The following is a 20,358-nucleotide window of genomic DNA, read 5'->3' on the forward strand; positions in this document are numbered from 1 at the left end:
CTTGCATAAAAACACCTTCAACAATGCAATGCTTTATATGCTGGCCGTATCATGTGCCATTTGTCGGTGGTTTTACTTATTATAATATATGCTGATTTCCACTCGTGTGATTTCAGGGTTTAAGACATCGGAGTGCAACCCTGCCTTCCTCCGAAAGATTGTCGAGCCATTGGTGCGTTTCTAGAAACTGTCGATGTTCTGCACCCGACCAAAATTGTGTATTGTGAAAGAATAAACACCACAACACAATGCCTTTCCAGGTTTTTTGCGGCAGAGAGATGAAAGTTTTTCTACTTTTTATACTCATACCGTCCGTCATGGCCACATCAAACACCTGGAAAAAGCCTCACATCGTGTTCATCATTGGGGACGATATTGTGAGTATTCCACACAACTTATAACGACCTGATACTTAAAATATTCACGATTTTCACTGCATCTGGAGGTGAGCGGCCACATTTCATCTCAATAAAGGAACCAATAACAGTGAAGCTAAGAGATGACTCTGAACATCGTCTCTCACTGCGCACAAGAGAAGTACCGAGTGTGACTCTATGGTCCGTATGAACAACCGTTTTTTTTTGTATGAACATCCGAGCAAGTTGCTGTGATTGCATTTTTGAGTGGCGTTGAAAATACAGACACGCAGCCAAGATAAACAGCAGTGGCGCTGACAAGTAAAAAAGTTTGTTTAAAAAAAGCAACATATACACATACATCTGGTCATGCGCTATGACTACGCACACTAAAAAACTCTTTTGCGCTCCCTCCACACTTACAGCTCTGAGCCTCGCAATCTGACTTCTGTGCCAGACAGACATACAGACGCAAGGCTAATGCACATATCGCCATTGTTTTTAATGTAGAAGGCTTGCACTACGTTTCTAGTTTCTTGATCACTGTGTCCGTATAAAATGATTGTGTCAATCAAAGACGCGGTGCATTTAAATTTTGCGCCGTAGAGTGAGAGGTGACAAAAGGGCCATCTAGTTAGATTGAATGACGCTCTGGGAGTCTAATATTCAAGACACTCCCGGTGTCGTAACGCGTACACTCTATCCCGAGATAAACATTCCTCATCAACAACCCCTTTCCTGTTACAAACAGCAATCTGCAGGTTATAGAAGATGTAAATTTTTTTAGCCAATGGAGTCCCTTTCGTTGTTGAACATGAGCTTGACAGCAACACACACGCAACTGAGTTTCCTTTTCAACAACCTACATTTATCCTAAATCCACGGCCTACCTTTATTATACGCGGGGATATTTTGAACGCCGTGCGTTGTGGTTCCTCATCCCGTCTTTTAGCGCTGTTTTGAATTTAGTTAGTATCGCCAACTAGCTCAAAACACCGTTCTAACGCAATTTGTTAAACGTACGGTGTCGCCGACATTTTCACCGTCCTCGAATCGCTACCCTTCGATTCCAGAGACTGTAATAGGCAGCAAGCACTGGCAAGGGCGAGGAACCTCGTTGTGTTATAATTGGGGAAGTCCATCGACGCCCTGGCGCATCACGTGACAGTACGAGTTAAATTCTGCAAACAGCAAAGGAGAGGTTAAGGCTGTTGTAGCAAACTTGGATTGTAAGGATCTGGAATTGAAAAGAGGTTTTTCACATCTGGGTCGCACTTCTGGCATATGCTAATAACGGAGCAAGATAAACCGAACGCTAAAAACTGCACCCTGCTTTGAGTTGATGCTTCAAGTGTGAAACATAAATCACTGCCGTGCTCCCGGTTGCATGACCACATCTTTAAAGGCGTCAAACTTCACGCACCTAACTACAATAAAATTATGATCCACAAAGCTGAATCTTTTTTTCTGGGTTTCTCAGCAATTTTACTTCAACTTTACCATCCAATCTAGATTCATATTTACCACCCAATCTAGACCTTTGGAGCCTGTAAAAACTCCAGATTTTTAAATAAACACGTGAACGTTAGAGCAAACTACTGTGTTGCTCGCATATAGAACAATCATTTCAGAAAACAATCCCACGGCCGTCTAAGATCGATTTTTAAAGGAAACGAAATAAGTAAGTTTTTTCTACATGTCCCAATACCTTTTACTGTGGCAACGAATACTATGGACACGCTAAACCAGCTGAATCTTTCGTTTCACTCGGAACGCAGGAATAAAACGCGAGGTTCACTATTAAGCCTAATAAACTGATCAACACAAGAAAATTGAGCATGGTCTAATGGACTGATGAGACTGCAAGCTGCCAAGAACATTGTTTAGAAACTATTGACAAAGTTATATCAGCTTTGTGAGTTTAATGTTGAAAGAATATCAAAACATAAGTATTTCTTATCCAAACTAGAACGTTTCCAGAACTCAAATGGACGTGTTTAGGCTGCTTCTGCACGCTCGTCAGACGTTCGGAAGTTCAGTACTTTTACCATCACCTTCCACGGAAATAACTTGCGTGTCAGCGCTACAAAAATCCCTCTTTGTCTGGTTGCATAACTCTAAGGTTTTTGGATAGACGGCTCCGAGCGAGAGACGTGACATTCCCAGAAGTAGTATGGGAGGCTTTCCAACTTAGCATAGCATCAAAAAGTTAGAAGCACAGCTGTCTTGACACCTCTCCGACCACAGAAGTCGTCAGTTCTTTCGGAAGCAAGCCTTTGTGCGTTGCACAAGGAAGTTTCGTTTTAAAACGTCGGTCTGAGATGAGGAATAATATATTGGTGCTTTCAGAGGGGAGCATTACCAAGCACCAAAACCTTTCCTCCTACTGTATCCGTGTTGCAAAATCGAGAAAGTTGGTATGGGTGCATTTTGAGGGGCGCTAAAGGACGGAGACAAAGGCAGAACGGACGATGCAGGTGCTGAGTTTGGATACAGGTCCCGGAACAGTGTGCGGTAAGCTAAAACCGAAAAGTTATTCCATCAAGCCGCGCAGGCGCAGTTCCAGAGGAACTGCACCTGCGTTTGATGCTTGCAGAGAACATCCGTAATGTTTTTATTAGCGTGGCCAGTGGACTGGGGCAAGAATACAAGTAACTTCAGTTTCGAAGGACATTAGCCGTGAAAATGTTGGCCCTGGAGGCACTTGTCTCTCCGATCTGTGAAATGCAAATGCACGCCGTTCTTCGTTTGCACGGACAAACTACACTAAAACCTAGGCATAAAACTATGCATGACCTTGGATACAGGTCCCGGAACAGTGCAGAAAACTTGGAACAGTGCATAAAACTATGCATAAAACTTGGATACAGGTCCCGGAACAGTGTGCGGTAAGCTAAAACCGAAAAGTTATTCCATCAAGCCGCGCAGGCGCAGTTCCAGAGGAACTGCACCTGCGTTTGATGCTTGCAGAGAACATCCGTAGTGTTTTTATTAGCGTGGCCAGTGGACTGGGGCAAGAATACAAGTAACTTCAGTTTCGAAGGACATTCGCCGTGAAAATGTTGGCCCTGGAGGCACTTGTCTCTCCGATCTGTGAAATGCAAATGCACGCCGTTCTTCGTTTGCACGGACAAACTACACTAAAACCTAGGCATAAAACTATGCATGACCTTGGATACAGGTCCCGGAACAGTGCATAAAACTTGGAACAGTGCATAAAACTATGCATAAAACTTGGATACAGGTCCCGGAACAGTGTGCGGTAAGCTAAAACCGAAAAGTTATTCCATCAAGCCGCGCAGGCGCAGTTCCAGAGGAACTGCACCTGCGTTTGATGCTTGCAGAGAACATCCGTAATGTTTTTATTAGCGTGGCCAGTGGACTGGGGCAAGAATACAAGTAACTTCAGTTTCGAAGGACATTAGCCGTGAAAATGTTGGCCCTGGAGGCACTTGTCTCTCCGATCTGTGAAATGCAAATGCACGCCGTTCTTCGTTTGCACGGACAAACTACACTAAAACCTAGGCATAAAACTTTCGCTTCACACATTTGGTATCGTGTGATTTTTATTTATTTATGTTTTTCATTTATATTGTATTTAAGAAATCTGGCATTGCAGATCAGCGCGTTAAAAGATAGGACTAAAAAGGCTAAAAAAATTTTAAATTCAGAAGGCGGGTGTATGAAACCTTCCACGTGCACACGCACACGCACACGCGCACGCGGCAACGCACACAAGCACACACACACACACACACACGCACACTCGCACACACACACATACACACACACACGCACGCACTCGCACGCACACACGCTGCACACACACACGTGCGCACGCACACGCACACGCACACGTGCGCGCGTACACGCACATGCACACACCCACACAGCCACGCGAACGCACACGAACACACACACAAACACACACACACACCAGCACCCACGCACACGCACACACACAAACACACGCACGCACACACACAGGCACAGACAAACACACAAAAATGCCATAATGTTTGTGAATAGACGCATCACGCTTAGCGCAATAAACACAATTGTAAACACAATCAGATAAAATAAAACAAAATGGGTATACTCGCTTGATTCGCAGTGAGAAGTGTATATACACAGAAATGAAACATGGACAACACCGTAGAATAGACAGCATAATATAGCGCAAGGAAGCTATGGAAAGGCGAGGAAGAACTGTAGAGCATAAGAGTAATCAGTGACATCGCAAAAAAAAAAGAAGCAGGCAATTTACTAGAAAATTACACGAGTTAGAATGGGAAAGTGCTTTCCTGAAACGGTACGGCTTATAAATAAAAAGTGCTTGACGAAGCTGGCGGTTTCGATCACGGCACGGTTTTTCGCCAAAAATCAGGGATGCGAATAAGTGACACCGTTTTCATGGGGATAGTAAACTTTGCGACGACGGTGTCGCGCTGCCGCCTGCATTCATCATGATTTGAGCACCTTTTTATGGTGGAAAACTTCATGAAAAGGTTCAGATGAGACACCCCACTACGTGTACAAACAGTATTAGGTTTAGACTATAGTTTACGGAAGTTATGATTTACGTGCGGCGACGGAGAGTATCAGTCATATGGAACGGTTTTTTACAGCGTAAAGTTGTTTGGTTAGCGTCATATAGCCAGGACGATATGTTAAAGCATATTCCAGGTTTGGGGTCACGTAAAGTGCATATAGCTGTAAATAAGGAAGAAGGTGAAATAGGAACTGCATGCACTTAAATTATGCTAGGTTGTGTTTAGCATCAAATAATATGAAATTAATGGAGGGAAGCCGGTAGAAATTCTTATATGTATACCAAGGTATGCGGTGGGCAACTAAAGACTCTAGTGGGATATTGTCACGAAGTCAAAGATGACAGAGTCGTCTTCAAGGAAAAACAAGTTTATTGGAGCGAACTTGTGCTCCCCTTACAACTCAAATAATACACAGGCGGCGAAGCAGCAGTCAACAAAGTGAGTTGCGTAGGCGAGCGTCGTCGAGTCGAAATAAAGCCGCGCCGTCTGCTCTGCAGGCTTTCATCTTTTGGCGCGAGTGTTTCTCGAACCGTCGATTTACATCCAGAACAAACAAGATTATTCTAGGCTGTTCACGTTAGTTCGGAATGGTCTCCCTATCAGAAGAGATAACAAAGGCGGCATAGAAAGAAAGAATGGAAAACGCGCTTCCCTTGGCACACAGATAACACAGACCGGCGCAGCCGCGTGGTAAAAGCAACACACAAATAAACAAACCAAATGCATGGTTCGCGGCAATATGTTAAGAGGTTAATCACGTCTAGGTAATTGGTGACGGGAAAATCCCCTCACTTTACATTGATACACATATTAAGAGGACAGCTGTTTAGGCCAACACAAATCCATCCGGCGTAGACAGAAAACATCAAACACACGTGACCTTGTGCCTCGCGGCGTCCGCCCGGCGTCGTCCAGGATTGCGCGTGGGCTTACGTCACATGACCAGCCTTGCCCTCGTCGTTGTCGTAGTGTAGCGACAGGCGCGCCACGGATCTGCCTCGCCGAAGACGGTGACGATGAATCTGTCAAGCGATCCCTTCATATTACACACGTGAAGACGGTGACCGGACCAGCTGATTAAGAAGAAGTGGAGGTCTACCGAGGCGAGGACGTGCTACCAGAATTATTGGCCTACGCGGCTGTGCCATCGGGAAACGACGGCGAGAGGGATGGCGACTGTTGCTGGTGAATAAAACACTGTACATACTTTAATCGTCTTTTCTTTACAGTGCGTTCTAAAACAGGTTTTCACTGCGGGGGTCTGGCTGCTCCCTCTCGCATGGGATGCGCTGTCAGTGTGGGGAGACGCTAGGTGGACCCCCAGCTCAGGCGGTTTGCCCAGACCTGCACCAATAGGGAAAGCTGCACCTATACATTGAGCTGCATACCCGAAGGTTTGCACCCGTAGTATTATTATAGGGGGCAGATTATAGACAGTCGACGTCGGTGTAATTAGTAATTTTACCGTACAGAAGACGGCAACCAGATAACAATTAGAAAAAGAAATATTTTTAGGGCAGGGCATTAATGTATATCACGAAAAAATTCCTCTTGTCATTCAACTGTGCTTACGTACTTTCAGTGGGAAAGCCTGGTGATGTGTATTTAAACCTGCTTTCGGCTGCATCGTGATTGCGTCTCTTTTCTTGGCTTTTCTGCCGTTGTCCCTGGGTGCAGGTTATTTCGACGGGCTTAGGTTCTGCTACAGCGTGTATGCATATCTTTTGTCGGTTTTGATTCCTAGGCTTACTGCGCGAATTACCGGCAAGAGTAATAGCCTGCCTAGATGTGCAGGCCGCGGCAAAGCGGAAGGTGACGGCCGTGAATGGAACAGGCGCAAGCCAGGTACGGAGACGTCTCAACCTGGCGAGAGAGAGAGAGAGAGAGAAAAGACTTTATTCAAAGCGTCCTGCATGGGAGGGAGCAAATCCGGCCACGCAGGGCGCGGTGCTCCCCCGTCTTACACTACATCTACAGTCCTATAGGCGTGTGTCGGGCCTAGATCCCGAGGCTACCGTGCCCCGGCCACGCTCGGACTACTCGGGCTCCCTCTAGGGGTTCCTTTTCGCCTCTGCAGGGCCAGAGCTGCCTCGAGCTGCTGGACGGCCCATCTCTAGTCCTTCGGCTCCGCAGAGCCCACACACTGTTTCACACGCGGCGGGTACGCACCGTCCTCAACACTGTCACAGCCCCACATGATGTGGGCCAAGGTAGCCGTCGCCCGCGCACACATGCTGCACACCTCACTCTCGAAGAGTTCCGGGCACACGTGGCGCGCGAAGCTGTCTCGTGAAAGGCCGTGACTATGCCGCCGGAGTAATTTGGGCCAAAAGACGAAGAAATGAAACCCAAGAGACCAGTTCTAGCAGGCAACTTGTAGCAGAAGTTCTAGCACAGAGAAGTTGTAGCAGTAAGGTCACTGAAGAACGGAAGCAGGCGTTGGGGCCGAGGAACTTTTTTACGCTTGTCATTCTTAGCTACGCTTTTTCCCCTTTCCATAATTCAGGGCCGTGGTGACATCAGCTTGTACGGCTCATCTCAGATTCCTACGCCAAACCTGGACGCCCTTGCCTGCGCTGGAGTTGTGCTCAACAATTACTACGTGCAACCCCTCTGCACGCCCTCCAGGGCTTGTCTTATGACAGGCCTGTACGCCATTCACACAGGTTGGGTATATTTGGTGGTTGTTCTGGAATATAAAGCACGAACCGCGGATAAAAAACTGGAATTCAAAGTAACATAAGACATCTTGCTGCGAACCATTCCTTGGCATTTACGTTTATATTAATGTTAACATCCGTTGCCGCACTTTCTGGAATCAGCCCGTGTTTTAAGGGCGTGTCGCGCGCGCTGTTTTTATCCTGCACCACTCCCTGGATTTGTTTTGTTGTGGCGATTGCCGCAACATTGCCCTACGATAGGGTGGGCTGCTCGTGTTTTCCATGAGCAATCTAGTTAGATACATCTAAAGATGCGAAAAGCTGAAGACGAATGCATGCTGCGAAAAAGCCTTAGGATTGAATTCGCTGATACTCGATTGTACACGCCCATTTGATGACTGATTTTGTGCACGTTTTTGCACTTATTCCAGTTTAAGCTGAGCACAAGTTCGCTCAAATAAACGCGTTTAGTAAAAGAGCATTGCATTGTGCTTGGCTGGGTGAAGTCATTAGGGTTTTAGTATTTTTACAGTGCCGAAAAAAAAAAACATTAAATAAAGCCAGTGACAATTGGCAGCCAATAATTGAGGAGCCAACGGTGGAGTTCAAAAGCAATGAGGCGTTGTTATCCCCTGCCAAACCATCACGGGGAGCAGGAGGGAGCCTGCTCATGTGGCGACAAATCCTGTTTCGTAATGTACGCTCTCTGGGGTTGGTTTATTTGTAAAAGCACGCGATCTCCGAAACTTCCGCGCACGCGGATGTTGCTTTTCCCTGTTCTTCAATCAGCGCTTGTTTCATACGAATGTGTGGGAAAGCTGCACCAATCAGTAACACCAGGCAATCAAAATTATGACATCACAAACGGTAGTGCGGGAAAATATTTATAATCTATTGTATTTATTTTATTCTAATTTACCCTCAAGGCCAGAGGCATTAAAGAGGAGGCGGATACAAAGATACAGGTCAGATACAAAATTGTTTGGATGAGTACAGCCTTGTTAGGTTCCTGGGTATACAATATTAGTTAGTGCGGTACGAAAAAGTTGGTGGTCGACAATGGTGGCTGTTGGTCCGAGATCTGTTTCAATAGGTGCCGATACCTGTTTGAACATTTATTGGCGCTCTGGTTATTAATAAGGACTGCTGCTGCTGCATAAGGGAGATGTATTTTTGTATTCACGATATTCTAATTCACGGGTACACGCTGATTGGCTTTTACTTTAGTGACCTCTCATGAACGTGTGTTCTCAGGGATATGGGCACCAGGGTGTTCTCCCGACAATACGCCGCTGGCCGGAACATTTGCTGCTGCCTACCCCACCCACTAATACCCCGCCGTGAAACCTGCTCCCGAAACCATGAGGAGCTTCTCCATAAAGAAAATTATGCCACATGCCGACTGCTTGCTGTCACTTGAGCACAATTATGGCAGTGAACGAAGATAAGATTACGTATCGAATACCCTTTTCTCAATTACAAATCTTTCATATCGAGGTCGGGATTTCATGATTTTATCTCACTTGTGCAGAATTTTATCAAAGGCAAAAAAAGAAAGATGATAAAAAATATTTTGATCTTTTTCAATAGTTCGCTGGGTGGATTTCTGCTTGCCACCATGCTTCGCACTCAGAACTTTTAGTGCACAGATATGAACGGGCATTGAAAGAGCGTTTTTGCGTCCAAATACAAGTAAAAGCTCTTGTACGCGTCTGTGCAGTGATTTCTCAAAATGTTTACGTTAGCAAACTTCGTATTTATACTTCAAGCCTACCCAGCCACACTGAAATATGTGAAGAGCCTTCATAAAACATTGCAAAGGTGAATATAAGCTTTTAATTTCTTCGGCCTTCATAAAACAATTTAGTTTCATGGTGGCCACAGGAGAATAATTCTTAGAGTGCCGAAAAGGCACGCATGAAAATATTTTAGCTAGGTGCTGGTCTATCTACATACCGGTGCCTGCCAGTTTCCCCCAGCATGGAACTCTAGAAATGGTTGACAGATGCACTAACAACGCTCGTGCTCAATTTGTGCGTGCTCATCGTTTTCAAAGGACTACAAAACAGCACTCTCGGACCCGCGCAACCAGTCGGGCTGCCTCTAAACTTGAAGCTTCTACCTGAGTACCTCAAGGAACTGGGCTACGAAACGCATATCGTGGGAAAGGTAAGCTACTTTAGAAAAACGCGCACGCAACATGCCGTTGCGAAGACTAAACCTGAACTCCTCTGAGATGGGGTATTTCAAAAACCGGTTGGAGCCCTAAGAGGGCGACGAAGACATAATAAAAGTTTGGTATATTGAATAGTCTGCTTTCATCCGAAAAAAATAATGCAAATTTCGACGCAAGGTTAAAAGGAATTATGAAGATAATAAAGAACGCGTAGGAAGTGGTGGTGACCTCACTGACGTCAGAGAAACTTGTTTGTGCAGTTTTTGACCACCTGCCTAAGCCACGTCGAATACGTGTCTAGGAGAGTGTAGTGTTGCCACTAGTTCCGTTTGATTGCATTACTTAAATACTAACGCACAGTTGAGAAACTGATAAAAATGCTTTTGCGCCGATCCATAACAGGTGACTCCGGCCAAGAGTATTTATTTATTATTTATTTATTTATTTATTTATTTATTTTGCAACAAGAAGAGTTAACGCGCCACAACAATAGTAGATGCCGAAGCGCCATTCGCCCAATCGGGTATGCCCCAAGAACTACCGTGAAGACGACGAAAGTCCGACTCGGACGTTCATGCCCACGAGCTCGTACCGGCTGGACCTGCGCTCGGCCAGTTGCCTTACGCTACGCCTTGAATAAACCCCTATGATCAACTACCAACATGACTGCTATTCCTCTTTGCAAGCGGTGGAGGTCAAGGGTCTCGGTTCCACACTGGAGCTTCGCAGTCGGACACTGCCCGAGATGAACCACCGAGAGACCAGCCAGCACCCTGCGCCGTCGGGTGCACCCGTGATCTGCTCTTGCGCGATGCGACAGGGGGACCCAACCCTGTTCACTAGCGAGGATGACACTGATGTCGAAGACTGGCTGTCGTCCTACGAGCGTGTGAGTGCATACAACGAGTGGGATGATCCGACTAAGCTGCATGACGTGTTTTACGCCCTTGACAAGCTCGCCCAGCGGTGGTACGCTAATAATGAAACTGACATTACTAACTTGTCTGCCTTCTGCACCCGCTTTGTGGCAGCATTCGGCCGCCCAGCTGTACGCAAGCTCTATGCCGAGCAGCAGTTGCGTGTACGCGGCCAACAAGCCGGGGAAACGTTCACCAGCGACACAGAAGAGGTGGTTGACTTGTGCAAGCGAGTCGACCCGTCGATGACGGAAACGGACAAGGTCAGGCACATCCTTAAAGGAGTGAACGATGACACGTTCCAGATGCTACTGTTCAAGGATCCCCAAACGATAGCCACCGTCGTGCGTTTGTGTCAGAGCTTTGACGAGCTTCCAAAGCAGCGGGCCCGAGCCCCTGTCGAGATTGGCGGGAAGAAGTGGCTCGCCAGGCGTCTCTCCTTCCATGCACCGCGGAACCGTCGTCCACTCTAGGTCCTGCACTGAGGCCCGTGATACAAAAGGAGGTCGCTCAGGCACTACCAACTGCCCAGTACCAGGCGCCGGTCGCAGCACCCATAGCCAACGCCGAAGCTGCAGGGAGGTCACCTCTGCAGCCTGCTCCTTCGTTACACCCTCGAGTGATGCACCCGCCTGCTCCATCAGGCCAGCCTGGCGTGCCACTGCGTCCGTTGCAGACCACTCTGATCCCGAATGTCATGCCGGCGAGCCGTCTTCCAACGGCTGTGGGTAGTCCTCCTCTTACGCGCACGTGGCGTACGCAGGACAATCGCCCTATATGCTTTGTATGCAGAATTGCCGGACATATAGCTCGCGACTGCTGCCGTCGCATGCCGCCGCCGAACGCCTTCCAACGGACCCCGTACTACGACACCCCGCTTACGCCCAGCTGTATATTGTTCCGCCGCCTATGTACCCAGTCACCTCGGATCCGCCGATGACGTAGCTGCCGCCTGACCGCTCAAGTACGTCCACCAACCACCGCACCCCTTCTCCACGTCGTCGCTCGCTGTCGCCCAAGCGGCGCCGCTCTGCCAGCACTGGGGAGGAAAACTAACAGCCGCAGTTGCCGAGGCAAGAGCTGCGTCGCCCTCGAAAGCTACAAGTCCTCACATCCCGCCCGGAAATGTTATCGATGTTTGTTGAAGGTATCCCTACTACTGCCCTAATCGATACTGGAGCTGCTGTTTCTGTCGTTCATGCCGACCTATGCCGCTCAATTCGAAAGGGTCTGATGCCACTTTCCAGACTATCCTTGCGCGCCGCCAGTGCGCAACATTTAAGCCCATAGCAGCCTTCACGGCCCGTATCGTTATTCAGAATATTCTGTACACCGTTGAACTTGTCGTATTGCCGTCTTGCTCTCATGATGTAATCTTGGGTTGGGACTTTGTCACGCCATCATGCCGTCATACGGTGTGCACCTGCCGAAGTCGAGTTTTCGCCTATTTTGCAAGATTCTTTCTGTGCTCCCAGCGCCAAGGTGGTCATCGCCGAAGACACTGTCGTCCAACCCCATTCTTCCGTTCTCGTTCCTCTTTGCTGCACATCTATCCCTGAGGCAACAGTGCTTTTTACGCCATCCGACATTTTCTTCTGCCGCAGATGACTTCCGCTACCCCTCGCCCTTTTGACAATTCGCTATGGTGCGAGTGCAATGATGATTATGAACCAGTCGACGACTTCGTGCACCCTTTTACATGCAGAAACACTCGGCTTTGTAGAGCCAGTCGATCCCCGTCTTGTTTCGGAGCTTCTTGATGATGCGCCCCATCTCTAAGTCGACGAGCTGAGCACTACTACGCCAAGTATACGGGACGAAATATGTCCCGAGATTTTCTGCCGCTCAATCGACGAAAATTTGAACGCCACCCAACGAGCGCAGCTTACTACACTTCTAAGCCAGTTTTCTTCGTCCTTCGATAGTGGGAAAAGTTCTCTTGGCCGCACGTCCGTTGTCAGCCACGCCATCGACACTAGCTCGCATGCCCTGCTTCGACAACGGCCGTATCGTGTTTCCCCGGCAGAGCGACGCGCCATTGAAGACCATGTGAATGACAGGCTTTAGCGTGACATTATTCGTCCCTCTAAGAGTCCCTGGGGGTCACCCGTGGTTCTTGTGAAAAAGAAGGATGGGTCCATTCGGTTTTTCTTCGAATACCGCCTTTTGAACACCATAACCCACAAGGACGTGCATCCTCTCCCCCGCATCGAGGACGCCCTCGACTGTTTGCAGGGAGCAGAATACTTCTCGTCGCTAGACCTTCGATCCGGGTACTGGCAGGTCCCGATGGCGGAAGCAGATCGAGAGAAAACTGCTTTTGTTACAGCTGACGGTCTTTATGAATTTAATGTATTGCCGTTTGAGCTTTGCAACGCTACTGCCACATTCGAACCTATGATGGACAGTGTTTTGAGCGGACTAAAGTGGAAGACGTGTCTTTGCTATCTTGATGACGTCGTTGTTTTCTCTTCGGACTTCAAAACGCAGCTCGCCCGCCTGCAGAAAGTTTTGACCTGCCTTGCAAGTACTGGGCTGCAGCTGAATCTCAAAAAGTGTCGTGTTGCTGCGTGCAAACTGACGATCCTGGACCACGTCGTTTCGAAGGACGGGATTCTCCCAGATGATACGAAGCTGAGAGCCATAGCCGAAGTTCGAAGCCGACCACTATGAAGGCACTTGGGAGCTTCATCGGTCTTTGCTCCTATTTTAGACACTTCGTGCGCAACTTCGCCAGCATAATTTTGCCTTTAACTGAGCTCCTCAGCAGTGCCAACGACATATCTGCGTGGTCAGCCTCTTGCGACACAGCATTTGTGAAGCTCCGGTGTCTTCTTACATACCCTCCGATACTGCGGCACTTCGACCTGTCCGCCCCAACCGAGGTCCACACTGATGCTAGTGGGATCGGTCTCGGTGCTGTGCTCGCCCAACGAAAGCCTGGTTTTGACGAGTGCGTCGCAGCATACGCAAGCCGCACGCTGACGAAAGCCGAGTCGAACTACTCTGTAACAGAGAAGGAGTGCTTGGCAATAATTTGGGCACTGGGAAAGTTCCGCCCGTACTTGTATGGTCGGCCATTCGAAGTCGTCACCGATCATCATGAACTCGGTTGGCTCTCCTTCCTCAAGGATCCATCTGGTCGTCTTGGTCTGAGGGCTCCCCGACGGCAAGAAAACGACATCCGGGTCATTTATCGTTCAGGCTGCAAGAACTCTGACGCTGATGCCCCTCACGCTCACCAGTGCCTGATGAAGTATCCTGCCTTGCCTCAAGTTATAGTGACTTTAGTGACTTACGTCTGTCGCCTCTTGCAGTCAGCAAAATGACAGCCGAGCAACGCAATGACCTGTGGATTGCTTATCTTATTGGGATGCTCCCCGGTACATCGCCTGACGGGGGATATCGGGCCCTACGCCACCCGGTTTCTGACTTTGCACTATGTGACGAGCTACTCTACCGCTGCAACTACTGCTCCGACGGCCGAAAGTTGCTGCTGGTCATACCCTGTCATTTGCGCAGCGACATACGCACCTCCTTTCACGTTGATACAAGTTGCGGTCATGCTGGCGTACTAAAGACCTATGAGCGTCTTCGCCTACGATACTACTGGCGCGGCATGTATACCTTCTTACGCAAGTACGTGCACTCTTGCCCTGAATGCTAACGCCGAAAATCGCCGCCGCCCCGCCTTACCGGTCATTTGCAGCCACTACCTTGCCCAGCAAAGCCTTTCGAACGTGTGGGCATCGACCTGCATGGCCCACTTCCTTCTACTGCAGCCGGAAACCGATAGATCATTGTCGCCGTAGATTACCTTACTCGGTACGCCGAAACCGATGCTCTTCCGGCCGCTACAGCTCGCGACGTAGCCTCCTTCCCGCTTGGCCGCTTTGTTCTTCCACACGGGGCACCTCAGGAGCTTCTAAGCGACCGAGGACGGGTTTTCTTGTCTGAGGTTACTGAAGCCCTGCTCTCTGAGTGCCACGTCGTTCATCGGACTACCACATCGTACCATCCACAAACGAACGCGACCACGGAACGCTTCAATCGCACCCTTGGTGACATGCTCTCCATGTACGTGTCTGCCAACCAATCTAAGTGGGACCTCGCAGTCCTGTTTGTAACATTTGCTTATAATACGGCAATGCAGACGACCACAGGATTCTCGCCGCTTTTCTTGTTGTATGGGCGAGAGCCGTCCTGCACAATCGACACGATACTCCCCTACAAACCCGACGCGACCGAATTTACGCCGATTTCCGACCGTGCTCGTCGCGCCGAGGAATACTGTCGAATGGCCCGTTCATTTACATCGACCGATCAGCAGCGCCAGAAGCATCGTCACGAAAAATGTGTCAAAGATCACAGTTTTGATCACTGCTACCTTGTGTAGCTTTGGGTGCCCCGCTCAACACCCGGTCTCTCCTTAAAACTGACCACTAAGTACCATGGCCCGTACAGAGTCATTGAGCGGACGTCCCCCGTGAATTACCTTGTGGAACCAGTTGCGCGAACTACAGATCACCGCCGCCGAGGGCGTGAAATTGTTCACGTGGATCGGTTGAAGCCCTACTACGACCCTTTAGATTCGCCGTGCCCTTGAGTAGCCGGGATGGCTCCTTTTGCACCGGCGGCAATTGTAACAAGAAGAGTTAACGCGGCACCACAATAGTAGATGCCAAGGCGCCATTCGCCCAATCGGGTATGCCCCGGAAATTATTGTGAAGACGACGAATGTCGAACTCGGGCGTTCATACCAGCGAGCTCGTATTGGCTGGACCTGCGCTTGGCGCGTTGCCTTACGGTACGCCTTGAATAAACCCCCATGATCAACTACCATCGTGACTGCTATTCCCCTTTGCAATTTATTTATTTATTCATTTATTCAAGGTACCCTACAGCACAGGAGGGCATTGGGTAAGGAGGGCTTGTAGTGGAAATTATAACAAAATAACGAGCAAAAGTTACTCAAAAACAAGCCATATGTTATGTATACATCAACAGGTCAAGTAAGCAGTGCAGAAAAAAAAAACACCATCAAAACATCATTACAACGTCAGCAGAATTTATACAAGAAATAAAAACATTAAGTAAAACACAGGGTGAAAACTTGAAAAAAAAAATGGCTCCGATACACGCTGTGAAGGTGGTTGGAAAGCAAAGCTTTAAACGACACCCATAACAATTGCCCATGCGACGTCACTCAAATTCACTCACCTGGGTCTACAAAGAGTGAAACGAGAGGTTCTGCCAGCCGTTACTTGGAATTCGCAGGGGCGGCGTCCCGAACGGCCGTGCGTCGGCAGAAAGAAAAGGGAGAGGAGCGTCTTTCGTAGGGTGAGACAGAGGAACCTAGCCATCCTGATGGGCTAGCTCGGTGCTACTCCACCGCGCCACACAAGCGTAGATGCCGAAACAATTCGGCGTGTGAGCTTATTGATTCCCATTTATACGGATTTAAACTAGTTAATGTAGTAAGTTTGAGACTAGCAAGAAAGCAGAGGGAACTTTTGTAATCGCTACTTATCGGGACCAGTTGCTCCTTCCACCTTTTGTAATACCTCTTAAACACAACCGAATGGGTAATCACCAATTTAGAAAACGGAGTCCTATTCGTGGCAAACAGTGTGAAAGGTAACGTTTCTCTAGCGGCCACATGTCTGCATGTGGTCTCTACATTTTGTTTCCCGCCCTTCAAACCAATCCTTAACGTATTTTTGCCGTACAACCACTTATTCTGTCGGGTCCGGGTTACCAAGGTGGTGCTTCGAATAAATTATTCAAGCCGTGCGAAGGAAGCCCACAATGTACGCGAAGCTGCGCAAAAACAGGCTCAAAACAACCATCGCTAAAGCAGACGATAAAGCCGTATCGCCGACGCGCCCGCCGGCGAGCAGGCGCCTGCGCGCAGGGAACGCTGGCTAAATTCGTCGTGCCATCTACAGTGTGCTCAGTGAGTGAAACGGTACAATCCTCCCCCTCTTTCCCCCCCCCCCCCCCCCACCCGGTGCCGCCTAAGCCGCGTTGGGAGTTTATTGTCCCGCACGCTGGGAAGAACCGTTGGCTAGTAGAGGGAGACAGCTTTGCTTTAAAAGTCGCTTATGAAATTGGATTATGGTATTTTCGTCCTTATAGGCCCTATTCTAGACTGCACAAATTGCCGGCAATTCGCCCATGTTTTTTTGCGTAAGCACAACGTAAGCAATCAGTGACGTGCTGCACTCATATCTATGACGACATGCAGTGTAATTTGACGATTCACTCATAGAGATCGCAATCAAGGTATCAAATATTGCGCAAGAAAGACATAAAAACACTTGGCATGCACTATAAAAATTAAGACGGTAGCTGAGGCTGACAAGAAAAACACATTTCTGCAGGTCAAAATTGGCGTCAACACCACAAGGCGATCGAGTAACGTTGATCCAAAAGTGAGCGAAAGGCAGATGTCGAGCGGAAGAACCTTACACATTTTTTTACCGTATCTATATATTTCTTTCAATCGCTTTTAGTAACATAGTTGGGCTCTCTGTTTCAATGCAAGCTTTGTTGCGTTATCACCTTCCCACGCCGCCACGCTATCGTCTGCTGCTATGTTACAAGTTTATGGCGTGATCACAGAAAAAGACGGCGGCGACCATCGCTTGTGTGACACATAAGAGTAGCAAAGCGCTACCCCTGATAACCGCGGAGCGCGTCGATGTCGCCGATTCATTCATTCGTCCAGCTAGACTTCAATCAGCGCTGTAATAAACAAAAGAGTCACTTTTCTTTGTTAGTTTTCTCTTGAGTTCCATCATGTGACCCAGCAGCTTACTTGGAGGTGTATGGACAAATGCCATGCGTTGGATTCTCTTTGTCGTGGAGAGGCTCGTACTGCCCTCTTATGTTGCGGTTACGCCAAAAATAATTTTTTTATTTTATTGCCAAACATAAAAGCAAAATACTGCATGTAATTTGTATGTTCTATGATCGTTGACTTGGAAGTGGTTGAAACTGTAATTTGTTTCGGTAGGAAACATGTTTTAAACAGCGCGCATGCGAAACTGTGCCTGCTGCAAATTGCTGGGCATTTCGCGGCGCCGAAAGCCGGGGCAAGTTTTTGCCGTATTTTGCTTGTATTTTGCGACAAAAACAGCCCCATTTTCAAGCTGTTACGTAACATTACGTCACTTTTACGCAGGCTGAAGTTGCCAATGTGTGACGTAACGTTCGCGCCATCTCTTTAAATTACGTCACACCTTATCAGCCAATCACAGAGAGGGTGTGTATTACAAGCAGTATTGTTGTTGAATAGCAAAGACAGGCTTACGTAGTCATGTCCGGTGCATTTGGTCTAGTCTTTCATTGCCGGCCAAGAATTATGCGCTTTCAGTAAAGAGAAATAAGGCACACTTTAGAACTGGTGCCCGTAAACGTCATGAAACGTCAAAATGACAATACACACAACCGCTTTGTAAACCGGAAGCACGTGACCAAAACTGAAAGCCAATCAGAAAAGACTTCCGGCAAATTGCCAGAATTGCTGGCAATTTGTGCAGTCGAGAATAGGGCACTATAGAAGATAAAACTGAGAGGGCAGTTGAGGTTGCGATAGCTCACGCTCTTCTTTTTCACACAGAACGCGCCCTTTAACCTTTATATACAGTGGTGCAAGAATACGGAACTTTTAAAAATGATATCTACATCGTTGTCTGATATGAGTTGAGGTAGCGCCCCGTTGAACCGCGGCTTACAGCGCCCTGGGCCAGAGCCCACGAGGCCTCCCGCTGAGCTGTCGCCTCGTTGAACCACAGAATACGCCGCCCTGGGCAGGAGCCCACGAGGCCTCCCGCTGAGGTGTCGCCCCGTTGAACCACAGAATACGCCGCCCTGGGCCAGAGCCCACGAGGCCTCCCGCTGAGGTGTCGCCCCGTTGAACCACAGAATACGCCGCCCTGGGCAGGAGCCCACGAGGCCTCCCACTGAGGTGTCGCCCCGTTGAACCGCGGCTTACGCCGCCCTGGGCCAGAGCCCACGAGGCCTCCCGCTGAGGTGTCGCCCCGTTGAACCGCGGCTTCCGCCGCCCTGGGCCAGAGCCCACGAGGCCTCCCGCTGAGTTATCGCCCCGTTGCCGTTGAATCGCGGCTGCTGCCGCACTGAGCCGTAGCTCACGAGGCCTCCCGCTGAGGTGTCGCCCCGTCGATGCTTGGAGTCTGGCTCGTCGTTGGTCGGAGCCGAACCTTGTGTTGAAGGAGTCTCTCCAGAATGCCCCACCAGTTCCAGCCCTTGGTCCTGGTCATCCTGTCGGCTGCGCCAGTTAAATTTCGCCTCTCCATCTTCTTGGCGAACTGATGGGGACGAAATAGTGATGTTCTTTTGATGCGCGAGCCGAGAGGACAATCTCGACTCGCACCGATGACCGACGACCGATGCTGGGAGCGGGTGAGGGATGAGGCCTGCCTTCCTTGCTGGATATTAGGTTTATTTACATTATTTACATTACTCCAACTTTACATCAGGTCAGAGTGACGGTTACATTGTCACTCTGACAGCAGTAGCCTGTTCGGCCGAGATCTATACTGAACTAGATCCCCTCTCGACCGACCCTCGACAAAACCTAACACTCCGGTTTTGATAGCAAAAACCCCGCCTCCAAAATGGGGGCGTTCAAGAAAGAGAGAAAAACCTTTCAAAACAATTATTACAAACCATAGATTGGCCGCAGGAACCAGCCAATCACACACATGTCCCCATCTGCGGTCACGTGACCTAACACTCTCTCTTACACACTCATAGTGCGTTTCCCACGAACGCCATAGCACCCGACAAGCAAATACAGGACATCTGTGGCCTAAGTGGACACACATTACGTTCAGCGGGCGGCATCTGCACAAAAGCCAAGCCGAGGGCCCGGAGCGGTCCTCGCGCGGCTGACCTCCCTGCGCGCGGCGCCTCCCACGACGCCGTGCGCCTGCACGCGCGGCGGGACAATGAGGGTTGCTAATTCCCTCCCAGAGAAAGGGCGCCGCCGCCTGCCGCCAGTCCCACCGGAAGACGCGCTTCAGGCCCACTCGGTGGTCTCCGAGGCGATTGACCCCTCAAAGACCAACGCCGCCGCCACAGTCGAAGATTTTCCAAACTTACACCGCGCGCGCTTTCAATACTAAGAGATACGATAATCTGGCTTCCCGTCAGCTTGTTATGCCGAATGACCCAGCCACCTCCGACGCGACAGAGATACTCAGGCTAATCGCCCCCGTCCTTTCACACACAAAAGGACGGGCAGAACACACGCTCTCCGCGTCTCCGAACTTGGCGTCTGTGCGGCAACATGAAAGAGACACGGGAAAGTAGCTACCAGCGGAGGCGACGCCAATACATGGGCCACCGGCGGCTTTCATTAATTATACGCGGAGCCCGAACTTAACACCCAGTATCCATGCTGCACGTGACCGGGGGTGGAGGCGATGGCAAAAATGCTGCTTCGCAGGTTGAAGTAGCTGCGGTATTTGGAAGCCGTGCGAACTGTGTCGTGATACGACATCTTTTGGCTTGTTCAAAGCGCCGGGATTCCTTGATTATAGCATCGACCGTGTTGCACTCCTTGCAAACCAGCAGATTTAGCGCATCATCAACGATCGTTTTCAGTACGTGGCCGACTTTTTCTTCTTCATTTATTCTGTCGTCTGCGCGCTGGCACAGGGACAGAAT

At 49.0% G+C, this 20,358-nt stretch overlaps 1 protein-coding gene across 1 annotated transcript in view; it reads left to right on the forward strand.

The window, feature by feature from the left end:
- Positions 1–317: 317 nt before the first annotated feature.
- LOC144175617 (arylsulfatase I-like) overlaps positions 318–20,358 on the forward strand; it is a 67,397-nt gene continuing 47,356 nt past the window's right edge. Inside the window, exons 1-3 of the mRNA XM_077704672.1 lie at positions 318–377; positions 7,416–7,575; positions 9,626–9,738. Coding sequence (XP_077560798.1) covers positions 318–377; positions 7,416–7,575; positions 9,626–9,738 — 333 coding nt within the window. The remainder of the gene's footprint in view (positions 378–7,415; positions 7,576–9,625; positions 9,739–20,358) is intronic.

Source organism: Haemaphysalis longicornis, unplaced genomic scaffold (assembly GCF_048455015.1).
Source record: "Haemaphysalis longicornis isolate Haplotype H1 unplaced genomic scaffold, Haemaphysalis longicornis Haplotype H1 scaffold_3, whole genome shotgun sequence".
NCBI classification, from domain to species: Eukaryota; Metazoa; Arthropoda; class Arachnida; order Ixodida; family Ixodidae; genus Haemaphysalis; species Haemaphysalis longicornis.